This window comes from Nematostella vectensis, chromosome 3 (assembly GCF_932526225.1).
Source record: "Nematostella vectensis chromosome 3, jaNemVect1.1, whole genome shotgun sequence".
NCBI lineage: Eukaryota > Metazoa > Cnidaria > Anthozoa > Actiniaria > Edwardsiidae > Nematostella > Nematostella vectensis.
Genome location: NC_064036.1, coordinates 4,406,727 through 4,425,992, shown reverse-complemented (window position 1 = coordinate 4,425,992; position 19,266 = coordinate 4,406,727). Strand labels below are relative to the sequence as shown.

Here is a 19,266-nt window from a genome sequence, read left to right as displayed (position 1 = left end):
TTGTGCGTATGCCCCCTTCTCCTCCTAGAGCTTCGGTAAGCCCTAAAGACAAACCGAGAAAGGAAAACCCCCGTAAACGAGATTTAAAAATAATAAAAGCTATACTCTGTGAAAACAGGACAAATACTACTTTTATTCGACACTCTTTAGACTGCTATTCTATAGCCCGAGTGGAGTGAAACCCTCTCTTTATGTTACATATCCTTCCATAAAACTAGAAAAATCATTATTTTTATCATGTGTTTTATATGCATGGGAAACTGATAATTACAGAAAAAACTATTTTTCAAGGTAAGAGTTTAACCATTTTTGGTAGACAACCATGTGTGTAAACCAGCAGTAAAATAAATAAAAATCCAAATAAAAGCAAAATCGGCTTTGGAAAGTTGCAAGCATTCACTTTCAAAGATCAGTTCTCAGCTAATTATATGTTTACCCATGAACCAATTAACAACGACACATGGATTCTCGGGTGCGATCTTATTTGGATATGAATAACTTTGTCGAGTTCAGATGTCCTTTCTGTAAGGTTTTTATAAGATGCTTGAGGTTGTGGTATTGCCCAGCGGCTTCCACGCCATACCCATCGCTTTTCTCCTCTTAAGAAGACATCGTGTGTGTTCTGTGCGTTCTCGCTTTAGCCGCAGTGACAGATTCACAAACGTGCCGTGGAACTCCTCAACCATCTCACGCAACTCAATGATGGCTTTCTTGGAATCGCTGTCTATCTTCGAATGATTTTCTGTGGATACAAATTCATATTAGTATAGAATAGTTCATGTGGCTGTGGTTAAACTGGGCTGTTGTTTAAAAAGTGTAAAAGAACAGTTCGGGACTGTATATAATATGGACCTCTCGTCTACTCAAGGTACTAGTTCCCCCTAGTTTCCGTCTCTCTCTCGAAGTTTACTTGTCTCTTGAGGGACTTCCTTTGGAGGGAACGCTGCCCTGTGTACCATCATTAAGAGTGGGTGAATATACCTCCCCCCCCCCTTTTTGGGGTAAAAAACAAGGGACGGGAGGTACCGTCCATGTGCCTTCGCCTGCGGTGCCTACTTTGCTGACGCGACAAATCCAATACAGCTTGAAGTATTGTTAGATCTATATGACCTACCAAGAACCACTGGATCAGTCATACAGTAAGCCGTCTATCTGGCCATTATCCACCATCCTTTTTAAAATTCTGGATCCGCCCCTGACCGCAGCATTGAAACTACGCTTGCACCCAGTCAGTCGGATATAATATGTCATGACGCTTTTTCGGCTATACAAGATTCTCTTTTTAGAAGGGAATCCTCCGCACATTTGCACAGCTCACCGTTTTTCTTCTTGATGGAGTAGTACACCTGCCATGTCAACCCAAGTAGTACGCATGCGCCAAACGACGCACCCACTATGAACAGTACCTGTTCAAATGTAACAAGGGGACGTGCCTCGGACGCACCGGACAAATCGGACACTTTGTCTACTGCACCTGACGTGTTGTTTGCAAAGACTTCGGACTTCGCGTCAAGCTGGAGAATACCAAGCATTAAAATATGATAATATATTTATATAATTATTATCAATATTATATTCTGCGAGCTCTCGATCACCTGCGAGTTCCAACGGCCAAATTGCCTTATAGCTTCCATCATTTAAAATCCTTTAAGCGCTTTTACTGGCCAGCACTTAAATGGTTTCCAATCACGCAATCACTCCTTGAGATACAGACCAATAAAAACACCAAATGCGAAATGTGATCACATTCCATTTCGTACTCTAGACAATAGCTATACAAAACAACCAAAACATAAATGATCCGAGGGAAAAAAGCTGGAATTATGCGTCTTTTAGGGTCGATAAAAAGATATGAAGGAGGTATTTAATAACCCCTCAATTTACACAGCATGCTAATTAATCATCAAAGTATTCGGTCAGCTATTTAGAAAAACAAATTTACGCGGGGATTGAATATGAGACGCATTTTTATTGTTGCAGCGCCGAATGAAGTGGTAGCTCTCTAAGATGGCGAGGCATTATCAACGTTCTAGGAAAGAAATCTCGCGATCTAAAAAAACTTTTAATCGGTTTTTATCATTCTTAGAATATAGGTATCAAGCAAAATACTAGACAAGTCGGTTGTTTACTTTACCTCCCTGGACGAAGTTGTGGTGGTCTACATAATACGGGTTACGTTAAACCTCTTAAATCAACTTCCTTCATTTTCTCAAAAACGCTCATGGTACGCTAATGGTATTAGATTAGGTAGGGTGACGTCATATCTTGGATAGACCACGCCCTACCTTGAAATATTTCAGCATATATGAACTTTTGCCCTTCCTTAGTAATGTATGTAGTGCATTTATATCTCCAAATCAGTGCAATGCGCCCGTGTAGCAAAAGCGCAAAGTGGAGAGGTGTCGAACTTCTGGTACTGTAGTAAGTCGCCTTATAACGCAACAACGCCCGCGGGACATGCTGAACGCAACAACGCCCGTGGGACATGCTTAACACAACAACGCCCGCGGGACATGCTTAACACAACAACGTCCGCGGGACATGGTTAACGCAACAACGTCCGCGGGACATGGTTAACGCAACAACGCCCGCGGGACATGCTTAATACAACAACGCCCGCGGGACATGCTGAAGGCAACAACGCCCGCGGGACATGCTTAACACAACAACGCCCGCGGGACATGCTTAACGCAACAACGCCCGCGGGACATACTTAACGCAACAACGCCCGCGGGACATGCTTAACGCAACAACGCCAGTGGGACATGCTTAACGCAACAACGCACGTGGGACATGGTTAACGCAACAACGCACGTGGGACATGGTTAACGCAACAACGCACGTGGGACATGCTTAACGCAACAACGTCCGCGGGACATGCTTAACACAACAACGCCCGCGGGGCATGCTTAACACAACAACGCCCGCGGGGCATGCTTAACGCAACAACGCCCGCGGGGCATGCTTAACGCAACAACGCCCGCGGGGCATGGTTAACGCAACAACGCCCGCGGGGCATGGTTAACGCAACAACGCCCGCGGGGCATGCTTAACGCAACAACGCCCGCGGGGCATGCTTAACGCAACAACGCACGTGGGACATGCTTAACGCAACAACGCCCGCGGGGCATGCTTAACGCAACAACGCCAGTGGGACATGCTTAACGCAACAACGCCCGCGGGGCATGCTTAACGCAACAACGCCCGCGGGACATACTTAACGCAACAACGCCCGCGGGACATGCTTAACGCAACAACGCCAGTGGGACATGCTTAACGCAACAACGCACGTGGGACATGGTTAACGCAACAACGCACGTGGGACATGGTTAACGCAACAACGCACGTGGGACATGCTTAACGCAACAACGTCCGCGGGACATGCTTAACACAACAACGCCCGCGGGGCATGCTTAACACAACAACGCCCGCGGGGCATGCTTAACACAACAACGCCCGCGGGGCATGCTTAACGCAACAACGCCCGCGGGGCATGCTTAACGCAACAACGCCCGCGGGGCATGGTTAACGCAACAACGCCCGCGGGGCATGGTTAACGCAACAACGCCCGCGGGGCATGCTTAACGCAACAACGCCCGCGGGGCATGCTTAACGCAACAACGCACGTGGGACATGCTTAACGCAACAACGCCCGCGGGGCATGCTTAACGCAACAACGCCAGTGGGACATGCTTAACGCAACAACGCCCGCGGGGCATGCTTAACGCAACAACGCCCGCGGGACATACTTAACGCAACAACGCCCGCGGGACATGCTTAACGCAACAACGCCAGTGGGACATGCTTAACGCAACAACGCACGTGGGACATGGTTAACGCAACAACGCACGTGGGACATGCTTAACGCAACAACGTCCGCGGGACATGCTTAACACAACAACGCCCGCGGGGCATGCTTAACACAACAACGCCCGCGGGGCATGCTTAACGCAACAACGCCCGCGGGGCATGGTTAACGCAACAACGCCCGCGGGGCATGGTTAACGCAACAACGCCCGCGGGGCATGCTTAACGCAACAACGCCCGCGGGGCATGCTTAACGCAACAACGCACGTGGGACATGCTTAACGCAACAACGCCCGCGGGGCATGCTTAACGCAACAACGCACGTGGGACATGGTTAACGCAACAACGCACGTGGGACATGCTTAACGCAACAACGCCCGCGGGGCATGCTTAACACAACAACGCCCGCGGGGCATGCTTAACACAACAACGCCCGCGGGGCATGCTTAACGCAACAACGCCCGCGGGGCATGCTTAACGCAACAACGCCCGCGGGGCATGCTTAACGCAACAACGCCCGCGGGGCATGGTTAACGCAACAACGCCCGCGGGGCATGCTTAACGCAACAACGCCCGCGGGGCATGCTTAACGCAACAACGCCCGCGGGGCATGCTTAACACAACAACGCCCGCGGGGCATGCTTAACGCAACAACGCCCGCGGGGCATGCTTAACGCAACAACGCCCGCGGGGCATGCTTAACGCAACAACGCCCGCGGGGCATGGTTAACGCAACAACGCCCGCGGGGCATGCTTAACACAACAACTTCCGCGGGACATGCTTAACGCAACAACGCCCGCGGGGCATGCTTAACGCAACAACGCCCGCGGGACATGCTTAACACAACAACGCCCGCGGGACATGCTTAACGCAACAACGCCCGCGGGGCATGCTTAACACAACAACGCCCGCGGGGCATGCTTAACGCAACAACGCCCGCGGGACATGCTTAACGCAACAACGCCCGCGGGACATGCTACGCCCGTGATACATGGGCTGCCCAAAGGGTTAAATCCAAAATTTTGTACACAAGAAAAACTTGATCAGCCATATCTCTACTCACATTGAGCAACTTGACGTTAGCTTTTATAAGTCTAACAATGTGTTCCTTGTGGGTGGTCATATACTCGCTACAGGCGGACTCCAGCCGGACGGCCTGCCCGGACAGGACAATGCCGTAGCTGAGTGAGCGATCAATGACTCTGTTCACGTACACGTCTTGTCCCGCAAAGAGATGCTGCATACTGCTGGCGACATAGGCGTCAACCAGCATTCCCTTCACCTCCCCCCTTAGGACGGCCCGGAACGACTCCTCCATGTCGGGAAAAGGAACTGGAAAAATACAAGAGGGTCTCAATGAGGTTAAAAGTTAACCGTAAAATGGCAAAAAAAGACCAATATTCAGCATTTATACGTTACCCATGAGCCACTGCGGGTTACTGTGCATTGATTCTTGAGTGAAACCTTATATAAAATATGTGTGTAAACTTACACATTCGCGCATTCTTTAAAATTCCAACTCTGAATTCAGTTGAATTCGCAATGGCACTAACCTGAAACCAAATAGTACTTGCAATGACTAAGCGGAAGTGGTTATCGTAAATGATGATGTTACTTAGTATTGCAAAAAAAAAAAAATAAAAATAAAAAATAAATTGAATAAACTAAACGAAAAAAAAGTAAAAATAAATAAACTAAATGAAAAAATTAAAAATAAAAACAGGAAAATGTGAGTAAGAATTAAAAAGGAAGAAAAAAAGGAAAAAGAAGGAGGGAGGTAGGTTAGTCCGTCAGTTTTATTGCAAATGACTACACCAATAACAATTTTCCTTACAATTGTCTCGTAGCATAATTTTATTGCATGTCTACGTGGTATAGGAAGTTCCCTTACATTTGTCCCGTATAGCATTATCTCCTTATTGAGAGACACGGCAGTTGCCGTCAGCGATGACGTAATGACACCAGTAAAAATTGACACCATCACCAGGCCAATCAGCGTCCACCAAAAAGCTATCAGTCGACCTGCATTGCTAAGGGGCACGCGGTCACCATACCTAAAAAAAGTGAATACCGTAAATGACCTAATAAACGCCTCCTATCTAAAGAACGCCTCTGATCTAATGAACGCCCCCCCCCCTAAGCTTACAAGTTTTTAATAAACGCCCCCCCTTCTATTAAACGCCCTCCCTCCCCTCCCCCGCTCCCTTCCCTGCCAGCTTAAAAAACAAAAGACATTGGAATTCCGGAAATATAAATGGGCATCAATTGTCATCTTGCTTAATCAACGGTAAGCAAGTAGCGTCTTTTTCAAAGTAAAGTCCAAAATGAGGGTACCGCTCGTTCCTGATCTCGTTGCTTAGGATGTCAGCAATTTTCCTTCGTTTTGCCCTCGCAGTGTAGCATCCAGGAATAACAAGGCCTACTTCTCGTTTCCGTTTACCGCATACTAATCATTTCATTTGTCGCACGGTAAACGCTTGCTACGCAGGCTATAATTTAAAGTGATCCTGGCTGAGACTAGAAACTCACTGCACTTGAATGGATTTTGTTATATTTTCATAGTTTGTAAAGAACTCCCCTTTCTAATAATAAACGCCTCCTATCTAATGAACGCCCCTTCTCGGACCATCGAAATTTAATAAACGCCCCGGGAGTTTATTAGGTCATTTACGGTAACTGAAAACAAAGAAATTTTTACCAGATAAGGAGCCAGGCTCTCACCTTTAAAATTTGACAAGGACGCATATCCTATCATCCCGAGTTTTCGCGCCAAGCTTTAGCAAGGGGACCCGGAAATGTATTCGTTGTAATAAAAAATAGTAAACCATTTTCACCGATATATTTGCCGCTTATTGCCTCTGCGTTATTAAGTTATGGGAAACCGATTTTAAGGAGGCAATGATCAGCAAAAAGTGGTAAGACTGTGTGTTCTGTGCTACGTCGCCGAAGGGGAGGTGGGAGGGTCGAAAATCCTGCGTGAGTTACCGGCTTGGGTAGATTTCTGAAAAGGCCTTGAATTTATATATGGAGCTGCTTAAATACTCTAGCGAGCTGAAGTGGCGACTCACAAGCTGCATGCTAATGTCCCAAGGGAGGGGCAAGTTCATCTGATAACGCACGTTCGAATTTCGCGCCAATTCTATCGGTGAAGATAGGAGTAGGACTTCTCAACAGAATATCCCCAGACCCCTCTAAAAGCCGATTTAGACGCTACGATTTTTGTCTACAACCATCGCATGCGACACGCTCGCGTCAGCATACAACTCAAGTCGCAAAGTCTAAATCAGCTCTACAACTCCGCTACGACACGAGCTTACGACACGAAAAAGTTGTAGGATTTTTGAATCATGTTTCAAAACTCTACGACTTTGTGCCCATGGTAAAATGACGGAAGCATTTAGGCGAAACTTCATTTCAGGGGGAGAGACGGGGGGCGATGACTGTTTTGGTTTGCAAATATGGCGGAAATTGGAAACGACGAGTCCTCATTCAAAAAGACAGCTGCAGACTCCAAACCCAAAGCACCAAAGGAATGAATGCAGACACCAGGTCTTTGATACAACTGTGGAGAAAAGAGCCTGTACTATTTCAATCCGAGGGATTTATGCAAGCAACCGGAGTATTTCAACAGAGAAAAGAGCTCGATAAAACAGGTAAGCATACGGAGATATTTTCATGTCTTCTTCGTCTTTTTCCCATTTTTCTTACGGCGTTGAATTGCAACAGCAAGTGCTTCAATTGCAACAGTGCGACGGTCCACCATGTTTGTTGTTGTTGGTCCCAGTCCCCGACAAGTAAAAAGCGCAAAAGTCGTGCGCGATTTTCTTGAGACGTTAGAGAAGAGTCGTTAGTGTCTAAATCAGAGCTATGTCATGTCGCATGCGATGGTTGTCGTAGGCCAAAATCGTAGCGTCTAAATCGGCCTTAACATAGAAATTTATCCAACATATAGCCATGAAAGATCCTGTCAATGAAGATTAAATATGACAAGTGACTACGCCACCCTAACCCACTGCAATATTCGGAAACTAATCGGACATCTTACCCAACTGTCGTCATGGTAACAAAGCTGAACCAAAACCCCTCCGATGCACCTTTGATGAAAGCCGGCGGAAACTGCACTGCGTTGCCCTTTTTCTCCTGTGAGAAAACACGGCAGACAAATTGACAAAAGAACGTCAACAAGTAAAAGGAGAGAGTGATTTTGATTCACGACACCAACAATACAACACGCACACTTGTGAGTATGCTGACCCTTCGAGGCACACAACACGTGCACAACACATGCGCATACGTGATTGACCATGTTAAAAAAAAATTCCTTTCCAAACCATGGATCACAACAGGCATCAAACACTCAATTGCTATTAAAAATAAACTCTATAAACAGTTTCTCAATACTCAGAATTCCTTTATACATAATCAGTTTAAACTATACAGAAATAAACTTAAACGTCTATTAATGGCCAGCAAGGAAAAATATTATGAAGACTATTTTTCAGCACATCTTAAGAACGTTAAAGAAATATGGAAAGGTATAAAACAAATAATCACTCTTAAAGCATCTCCGGTTTCCATTCCGAGTAAAATTATAACTAGTGACTCGGTGCTTACGGATCCAACAGCCATTTCTAATGCCTTTAACAACTACTTCACAAACATTGGAAAATATCTAGCAAATGATATTCCAGACACTGCGAAATCCTTCTCTTACTATTTGAAAAAACGACAGCCAAACAGTTTTTGCCTTTTCCCGATTCTACCCAACGAAATCGAGTCTGAAATTTGTAAACTCAACTCAAACAAGTCAACGGGGCCCTTCAGTATTCCCACGCGAGTTCTAAAATCTGCAAGCTCCATTTTATCTAAGCCCTTGGCAATGCTGTACTATTTTTCAATCGAGTCAGGCATAGTCCCAGACAAGTTCAAGATCGCTAAGGTGATCCCTGTATTTAAAAAGGGTTCCGCCTTTACCCTTTCTAACTATCGACCTATCTCCTTGCTCCCAATTTTCAACCAAATATTTGAAAAACTAATTTGCCAACGCTTAAATCATTACTTACAAACTCATAATATATTATACAGCAATCAGTTTGGATTCCGCCCTAAACACTCAACAACTCATGCTGTACTAAGCGTTGTTGACAAAATACAGAAAGCCATAGAATTGGGCCAATTTTCGTGCGGACTTTTCCTTGACCTTAGTAAAGCTTTTGATACTGTAGACCACTCGATTCTTTTACGCAAACTCGAACATTATGGAATTCGTGGCATCGCGTATGACTGGTTTTCTTCCTACCTTACAAATCGAAAACAGTTCACACAAATTGGAAGCAGCAAATCTTCACTGAGCTCCATCTCCTACGGAGTTCCCCAAGGGTCTGTGCTTGGTCCTGTTCTTTTTCTACTATACATTAACGACTTTAACAACTCCTCCCAAACCCTAGACTTTAACATATTTGCAGATGATTCCAATTTGTTCTATTCAAACAAAAACCTAACCAATTTAGAATCTACCGTGAATTACGAATTAAAACATATATATACGTGGCTCTGTGCCAATAAACTCTCTCTAAATATAGATAAAACTAACTTTGTGTTATTCCACCCTCCTCAGAAAAAAGTAACTCATCCTATAAAACTGAAGATAAACAATAAACCAATCAAATCAGAAAAATACATAAAATATTTAGGAATAATGATTGATTCACATCTTAACTGGAAATGCCACATAACGGAGCTTTGCAAAAAACTTAAACGTAATCTAGGAGCACTCTCAAAGATACGTTACTTTGTCAATATTAACATTTTGAAACAACTATATTATTCACTTGTTTTCCCCCATATAACTTACGGAATTTTAGTATGGGGCAACACCTATAGTACAACACTAAAACCTCTCTTTTTAATGCAAAAACGTGCGATACGAATTATGACTTTTTCTAAATTCGATGCCCCATCTTCCCCCATCTTTAAACAACTAGGACTTCTCAAGGTTAAACATATAGTTTACTTCCACACAGCGCTATTTATGTACCAACACCACTCTGGAACTCTCCCCACAACTTTTGACTCTTTCTTTCATATAATTTCCCACAAATACAACACCCGACTTTCTGCCAAATCTAGTTACACCCTACCTAAAGCACGCACCAACTACGGGAAATTCAACATCCGATTTAGAGGTGTACAAATTTGGAACGAACTCACCCAAAATGACAAAGACCTAAATATGAAATCCTTCAAAAAAAAATTATCAGACGACCTAATCGCCACCTATTAACCCACCCACATCTTCACCTGTAACCCATACTATCACCTAATTCTTGGCCATATATTCCTTCCTTTTGTTTTTGTTTCCGCTCTGCTTGTACCAGCTTGTATTCTTGTCGTATCCTTGTTGTATCCTTGTCGTGTCTCTATATCTGTGTTTTTCTCGTACATTCTTGCTTATGCACACAGCCTCCAGATCTCCAAACTAGGATTTTTCCCTAACATTTAAGTGCACCCTAGCCCGTTTAGCTCTCAAGCTATTCTAGGGTGCCCGCACCGAAGTATTGTCCCCCCTTGGTATGCAACTCTAGGTTTTTTTTTTGCTTTTTTTCTCTCCTCTCCCTATCAATAAATATATGAATATAAAAAAAAAAAAAAAAAAAAAAAAACAACCTATGTAACACCTAATTTTGTGTGCAAATAAAAGATGTTTGTTTTGTTGTTTGTCAGTACACGAAAGTCGTAGTGTGTAATTCAGGTCTAAGACATGTCGTAGACAGGTCGCATACGACTAAATCGTGTTGTCTAAATCGTTCTTTAGACATAAATTACCCAAATGTTATGTGTTTATGTTACGGCGTACCGTGAACCAAAGGACCGCCCCCACGATATAGCTCATGAAAACGAAAAGTGCAACCACAGGCCAGCAGGCGACCAGGGACGCGCTCAGGGTGTTGGTCTTTTCGGTGCCAGCATTCCCTCGAGTGACAATGAAAACAATCCCTGGGGACTCCACCAGAGGCAGGTAGGCATACTTATCCATGTATCTTAGAAACCAAGCAAGAAATTAGCGACACTGGATACTTTACCTTATCTAAGAAAAGAAATTAGCGATATTGAAACCCTAGGAAACTAGCGATCCTAAAACGGAGGGTGGTTAATGGGCATACTTATCCATGTATCTTAGAAACTAAGCAAGAAATTAGCGACACTGGATACTTAACCTTATCTAAGGAACCAAGAAGAAATTAGCGGTATTGAAACCCTAAGGAACTAGCGATCCTAAAACGGAGGGTGGTTAATAGGCATACTTATCCATGCATCTTAGAAACCAGGCATAAAAGTTAGCGACACTAATACTTTACAGCATTATATTTGTTTAACGCGGAATGTTATACAAGGTTTCTTTTTTTTACCCTTAAACAACCGGACGACCCTGGTTTTCATTAGAGTTATGGTATACCATCGTATACCTTTAGCAACTATCTTGATATATAAGCTATTGAGTGTCCTCGAGAAACGATAAAATAAGGTGAATGGTTTTTAGCCTACCTCTTTCATAACCACTTGTTATTTGGTTCTCGCCCATTGACTTTATGGATTATTGGATGGGGGCAAAAGATCATTGACTCCTCCCCCCCTCCCCCCCCCCCCCCCCACACACACACACACACAACTTGCTACTATCATGCCATCATATAGTCTCCTGCGCAGACGTTCCTTGTGTCGGTCCCACAACGCTCCCGATGGGCACAAGAGACTAGCCATCATACAAATGTTTTCACCCTTAGAGGTAAACACGAAACAAGAAAAAGCATTGTATGAGATACATTTACCTAGTATCGTCCTTCCGCCCGCTAATCGGAAAGCTGATGTCTGTGATGTCATCAATTTCCCGGATGACCGCAAGCTGGGATTTCTTTTTCGCAATGCGACCGCTCCCTGAAGTATTGAAGCGCAAAAAGGTTTCGTTGTGGCCATTCATACACAACCCACACACTTCTGAAAACATCTGCTGAACAAGCGGTCCGAAGATGCCATCAGGCTCACTATCCCCAGGGGCTGTGACGAGATACGGTGGGATGACCCACCAGTTGGTTTGGAGTTCCTTTGGACATCTACAGGTGGCTGTAAAGAAAAGCATTTTAACTGAAAATTTTATGTGTGTGTGCAGGGGAAGAAGGAGACTTTGGTTTACAGGGAAGAAATTGAAAAGAAAATTAACAGGAAAAGAAAATTCGAATATGTCTTCTTACCTTTACGAATCGGGTATAAATTTTCAATAACCCCTTCCCAACGACTACGACGGCTACTAAATTTAGTTTATTACTGTCGACTAAAGCAACTCATTTTTCAACAAACCTCCAGTTGCAGTAACGCTTTTTCCGCCACCCCTAGCGGTGTACGCAGACAGTGAGATGCGATAAGTAGAAGACGGACTAAGCTTGTCGAGCACGACCTGCGAGGCGTCGGCAGGGAGGTCCACCTCAATCGGGCTCTCCTTGTCGCCTTTGAGTGACGTCGCCGTGTAGGATAAGGTGTAGCCCTTGATGATCCCATTACGGGAGGGCCTGGGTACAGGGTCCCAGCTTACAATTATGGTAGACGTGTCCAGCATGTCCCGGATGCTTAGATTCTCTGGAGGAGCACTGGGAACTGAAAATGTGTTTGTAGCATGGCTCAATAGGCAATTAACCATCCCTTGGAAGCGCAATAAAAAGATACCGGGTCCAAATGGATGCCAAACTCAAACTGATACGAGATGGGATTGAAAAAAGTAGTAAGAACCACAAGCACAAGCAATGCACACACATAACACACGCACAGAGCTCGCCGGTACACGCACAGTAAGCGCACCACGAACGCGCAGAGCAGCGCAAAGGCCGATCTAGACGATACAATTTCTTCCTACAACCATCGCATGCGACATGACTTAGCTCTGATTTAGACACTCACGACTTTTCGCTCACGTCTCAAGAAAATCGCGTACGACTTTTACGCTTTTTACATATCGTAGACTAGGACCAACAACAAACAACATGGCGGGCCGTCGCACTGTTGCAGCTGCAGCGCTTGCTTCCGCAATCTTACGCCATAAACAAATGGAAAAAGACGAAGAAGGGTCCGAGAAGGAATGGCTGACAGAATGGGTTATATTGTTTAATCTTAGAGGAGCTATGTTTGGCCAAAGATCCACGCGATTGCTGACGATCTTCGTATGAATTTCCGCCATATTTGCAAAGCAAAATAGTCATCGCACCCCGTCTCTCCCCCTGAAAGAAAGACTCGCCTCAATGGTTCCGTTTTTTTTTTACCAAATATGGGCACAAAGTCGTAGGGTTTTGAAACATGTTTAAAAAATCCTACAACTTTTTCGTGTCGTAAGCAGAGTTGTAGAGCTGATTCAGATTTGCGACTTGAGTTATACAACCCCCGAGCGTGTCGTATGTGATGGTTGTAGGCAAAAATCACGCACAACGAGCACTCTGGCGCCACGATAACATACGCGCACAACATGCGAACCACGAGCACTCAATGCCGCGCACAAAACATACACAACGAACAAGCACGTTAAATCACCGTTCAACCCCGTAGATAATCATTTTCGTTACACTAACAGTAGAATATATGGAAAGAATTAATTTTCTTTATAGGTTTCCTCGATTCTATTCCATTCTCGCCATATCGTTGTATAAAGGTTCCAACCGAGGTTCAAATGTATTGCTAATAGCCTCACCGTCTTCCTTAGTTTGGACCGCCACGCCAGCGTTCGATGGACCTAAGCCATCTTTAGTCAGCCCCACAACTCGAACGTAGTACCAAGTAAACTTCTTCAGGTCACGCAGTATCACCCAGTTTGTCCAGCTGATAAGAGAAAACACTGCGTTAAAAGTGTCCTTAACGAAGGGTTGGTGCATCAATTGGCCCCTTGGCCTTCCCTCACCACGCACTGCTCGCTGAGAAGTGAAAAGAAAAAATAAACGCGAACGCGTTTCATAGTGTCAGTTTTAGAAAAAAAAAACGTGCAAAAGCTCTTCCAAGCTGCCGTACTCTATTTTCTACAAATGTTTGGGAAACTTAGCGTTCAATCTTTCCTCTGTCACCACCATCGGTGCGTAGATGGAAGGAGGTCCGTGCTGTGAGTGGAGCCTGTGCCACGTGTAACTCACGTGATTTGTGTAGTGAAAGTCACGTGGTTTGTGTTCGTTTTTGTCGTCATACCTATTGGTGGTAAGCTGAGTGACCTCGCCCGAATCTCGTTCAACTGCGATGATTTTGTGAGAGACCAGGTCACCTCCCTCTGCGGTCAGCGGCTGTAATGGATCCCATTCCACCGTGACACTCGTGGACGTGAGGGGCTTGGCACGAATTCCTGGCAAAGCTTTTATTGGTGCTAAAGAGTATAATTGATATACGTTATTTAATATGATTGAAGTCTATGGGTCAGTCGTTACAGAACAAGGGCAGAACAAGCCCTTACCAATATCTCTGCATCAAGCAGTAATAGGACGAGGCCTATACTATTTTGTCTTATATCCCAGTGATGAATTTTCACGCGCGCTCATTGGTCAATACGGGTCACGTGCACATTTTTACAGGACAAATATCAGCCGATAACGTCCAGGCAAAGTGATATCTGTCCTATTAACATTTTTGTGCAGTTAAAACTCGCTTTTCGTTTGCTCAATAACTCCTCAAACAAACACCATGGTTTTCAAAACGCTATGAAGGCACAGAAAGAATGTTTCATTTCTTTCATAGAACTATCATCAATGTATTTTTTTAGAATTTATCCTGAAACGGGAAAGAAAAAGCAATGACAAAGAACTTCACAACAGCGCGCACTCGAGGCGTCATTCCCGTGCACGTCAGAGCGCGCGCAAAAGACATTTCAAAATTAAAAGGTTCGCTTCTAGGCCAACTGTTTAGTTTTTGTACCATTTCTCATCCTTGGACATTATCCGCCGATATCCCAGCCGCCAGAAGGTGTTTATTTATAAAATAACAGGAACCAGAGACCACGGAGAGATCGAATCTAAATTTCCGCTTGAATTACACAAATGTAGTTACCGCTAAATAGAGATAGACCCACCAAGAGAGGGCCTTTTATTGTTGACAAGCTAAAAATCTACACAACGTTTCGAGCGTTAGCTCTTCGTCGGAGTAAAAAAAACTAGCCCTAGCCCTACTAGCGTTCGAGTAGGGCTCAAGTAGTAGTAGTAGTAGTAGGGCTCAAGGTTTTCAGGCTGAACTCTGCCTAACGTTGTTTCTTACCGATAACCGGGGTCCGATACAGCTTGTAGGGTCCCACGAGGGTATTGCCAATACTAGTCACGCCTTGTACACGGAACCGGTACTCGGTATCCGTGGCGAGTCCTTCCACGGCCGTAGAGACGGTACAGTCTGCGCAAAGGCGAGAAAGCCACGTGCTGTTCTCACTCGAACGGTAATATATGATGTAACCAAGCAACGGGATTGCCATGGTTACAGGGTTCCACGTGATCTGTATTGAGTCGGGAGTTAGTTCATTGAAGCTTGCGATTGAAGGCGGAGTCAAATCTGACACTAAGCAAAAAGAAAAAGAAAAGTTGCAGCAGAGGTTACATCAGTAGAAAGTCACACCTATTGACTAACGAGACAAAAAGGTAGTTACTTTAACAATGCAGTCTGTTTTCAGTTTGTATTTATAGACCATTTACTTTTTATTCCCGTCTGTGGAACGCTATATAGAGTGAGTTAGGAGCGCAAGCACACTCATCTGCCAAAAAAAGGCCTGGGTCCAATCAGAAAATCTTTGGATCGAGGATGGGAAGGAGACTGGAGAAATCGCCTAGTGGTTTATAACAAGACTGCTAAGCGCTTGTGGTCGATAAGTTATAGGCTTTCCTCAGCGCGAGCAATAAAATAATCTACTATCATTTTGAAGAACTCTGACAACTCGTTTGTCGTTTTCAACTACATACGATTGGCATCCAAGTGTTTTCAGCTAATAAGCACTCCAGACTCAGCTAGCCCACATATCGGCATATATTCGCCTCGACGCTTCTGCCTAGTGTACACTTGCGACATAACGACATGGGCGCGCGCACTCTTATATTCGATAAAACGACATGGACATAACGACATAAGAGAAAAACATGTTTTTTTCTTTTATGTCATTATGTCCATGTCGTTATGTCGGGCTAAACATAGTGCGCGCGCCCATGTCGCTATGTTGTTATGTTGCTCTTGTGTACTAGGCATTATTTTATCTTTATGTATATGGTGGCCGATTGCTGCCGTTCCATTTCTTTTTTTTTTTTTTTTTGGTTTGGATCGGGTATTCGTACCAAGACGCAGGGGCCTAAAGTGGTGTGATAGTGAAGTGGGTGTGATTATATAGTATGGTTATGTAGGAAGGGTGATGGTGAAGAATGGCTAGAAAGATAATGTAGAGTGGGGATGGTAGTAATGTAATTACGGTGAAAACTTGGATGGGCTAAACGAGTGGGTGGTGGAGGGTGGTGAAAAGATAAAGTGGTGCATGCATTTACATTTGAAACGGCAGATGAAAAAAGCGGGCGTTTACACTAGGCCTCACTTTGACTAATTGAGAGTTGTAGTAGCCGGAGACTGATGTTACTGATGGACTGATTGACTTCCATCATTTCCTGAAGGGTCAGCAGCTCATCAGAGAACGACTTCTTGAACTTGATGCTGAAAGTGCTGATCACACTCCCCTTCCTAATCAAATAATGGATAATAGTCAAATAATGGATAATAGTCAAATAATGGATAATCTTCAAATAATGGATAATAGTCAAATAATAGATAATAGTCAAATAATAGATAATAGTCAAATAAAGGATAATAGTCAAATAATGGATAATAGTCAAATAATAGATGGATGAGCACGTGCTAATCACCATTGCCTTTTTACAACAACAGTGAAATGATAGTTGATCCATCCTTCTTTCCTATAACACTATTCAAATAACCGGAGGCTGTTAAAGTGATGATCAATCCTTCCTTTCTAAGACCAGACAAGTAAAAATGATTGGTTAATCAGGTGTACACCACATCGCCGAGCCGTAGCAGGCCACATTAGATTGGGGAGCACAATACAGAAACAGTAAGAAAATATGTTTGGGGGGTGGGCACGGCCACGCCCCTACTGGTCATTTCCTTAAAATGTTTTAAAATAATTGGGGGTCGGCACATGCCCTCAGTACCTCACCCCCTTTTACAGCCCTGCATCGTATATTTAGTCTTATAGTCAATACCATAGACGCCGCGTGTAAAAGCCCTGTGCAGTTATTTGTGTAAACGCTGAGCTTATACAGAACTGTTTTAAATCAGTGAGTGTGAATACCTTAGAAAAGCTTAGCATACCTGCACGAAAGAAGGGTTGTTCCATTCGTCACGTTCTTACTACCATAAAACTCGGCCACCTAAGTAAATAAACAAGAAGGTGCATTAAATCTGAAAAAAAATACCGGTACAGTGACATGACATCGTTCTGTGACGTTGGGAGGAAAAGGCAACTAACATTTCTAGCGATTTTCTGCTCGAGCTCACGAAATTCCAAACTGCTGTTGTCTAGCAGGCTGTCACTCCACGTCTCACCAGTTATGTTAACAGTTACGATCAAATCGATTTCTACAAAATGAAAAAAAATAACTTAGGAAGGAATGTCTTACTCCTGATGAAAAAAAGGAAGTACGAAAGAAATAGAGAAAGAAAGAAAAAAAGAAAGAAAGAAAGAAAGAAAGAAAGAAAGAAAGAAAGAAAGAAAGAAAGAAAGAAAGAAAGAAAGAAAGAAAGAAAGAAAGAAAGAAAGAAAGAAAGAAAGAAAGAAGGAAGGAAGGAAGGAAGGAAGGAAGGAAGGAAGGAAGGAAGGAAGGAAGGAAGGAAGGAAGGAAGGAAGGAAGGAAGGAAAGAAGGAATGAAGGAATGAAGGAAGAAGGACGAACGGACGGACGGACGGACGGAGGGAGGGAGGGAGGGAGTAAAAGAATAGAGAAAGCACGGAAGAGTGTGAGGGGGGAGAGGGAAGGGGGGGTGTAAGCCAACAAAGTTGATAGTCTCACCTGTGCATTGCTGCACGTTACATTTTTCCGTTTCCTGCTCGCTTGCCGTTCCAGACTCCGATGCTTCAAGGTGACAGGGGGAGTGCATGCGAACACGCATGCGTACGCCATCGCCGCAGGTCCTACTACAAGTGCTCCACTCGCCCCACCCCTCCCATGAAGACACACAAGCAACTGTCGACTGTGAACGGCTGGGACTAGATGATGGCTTAGGGTTAATGGAATAGGAGTTGGCGATGCTGGTAGCATTGTGATTGGATTGGAAGGAGCTCGTTGGAAAAACAGACGTCAGGCTTGAGGACGATGTCAGAATCTGGGTGCTTGACGGGAACAACGACGAGGTCGATGCTTGAAAAAAAATCAGAAAATGATAAAACTATGATACTTATTAGGTGGAAAAGTTTATTTTTGTTGTCAACTGAAGTACACCGTATACCTACGTATTGTGCATGTGCCCCACATCCCCACCCCATTGTCTATATAATACCTATGAGTAAATCCCCCCCCCCCCCCGGCCCCACCACTCAGCAAACCGTCATTGCACATTAACATACCTAAAGAGCCAACAAGAAAGGAAACGTTGGCTTCCGGGCCGAAGGGTAGATCAGGACGTGTCCATGTGGTTATAGTTGCTAGGTAGCGGACGCCATTCTTGAGTTCAGTGACATTGGTCTGTAAAAGGATATCTGGTAATAAAACCTCAGTTACTGCGCTGTGATTTGATTCCTCCTTAATGACCAGTCGATAATGACGTATTACACCTTGAAGGCAATCCTTCAATGTTGGAGGCTCCCAAGAGAAATACGCTGTTTGATTAGCCACCTCTACCAAGAAATTAATGGGGGGTCCCTCGCAGACTGCAAATCAAGCAAAACACTATATGAATCTGTAAAGGCAATTCAACATGCCTATTTTTTTATGATATTAAATCCCCCTACACCCCCCACACTGTCATCGGGTTGAAACCCCTCTTGAATACCCTCCGATAATTCAAAAAGGTATTTTTATTGATAACATGTTTTGTACATCATGGGTTGCAAAATGGCTTTATATAGCTGTATAGATATAGGTATTTCGTGATGGCCAGTACGTGACCCTCACTGTCCCATTAATCTTCAAACTACTGTATTTCAGTAGGCGATAACCAAAATGCCCGAACGTTGAAAGGTGCATTTGGAGCTGTCCAGAGAGAAAATAAAATCAGAGAAATCTAAAATCTGAGAAATGAAAGGAAAGAAGAACCCTAACAGGACCATTAGTGTTGAGATGTGAGATGGAGATCATATAAAAAACACCGCTTTATAGTAAAAGGGGAACACGCCAAATTTTAATATAGATACAAGGAAAACATTAAAATTTTTCTTCTTGACTTTAGGCTGCAGTCATTATTTATCG

At 44.1% G+C, this 19,266-nt stretch overlaps 1 protein-coding gene across 1 annotated transcript; it reads right to left on the bottom strand.

Moving 5' to 3' along the window:
• Positions 1–113: 113 nt before the first annotated feature.
• On the bottom strand, positions 114–18,728 carry LOC5512570 (phosphatidylinositol phosphatase PTPRQ; the record flags this gene model as incomplete). Its single annotated transcript, XM_048724733.1, is given in 17 exon segments — positions 114–742; positions 1,319–1,514; positions 4,872–5,140; positions 5,301–5,361; positions 5,700–5,862; positions 7,854–7,948; positions 10,665–10,848; positions 11,638–11,929; positions 12,164–12,457; positions 13,539–13,666; positions 14,024–14,195; positions 15,077–15,367; positions 16,383–16,525; positions 17,174–17,232; positions 17,331–17,440; positions 17,872–18,219; positions 18,426–18,728. Coding segments are annotated over 17 exon segments (3,317 nt in total), but the record flags the coding sequence as incomplete, so codon positions are not given.
• Between the last annotated feature and the right edge of the window lie 538 nt (positions 18,729–19,266).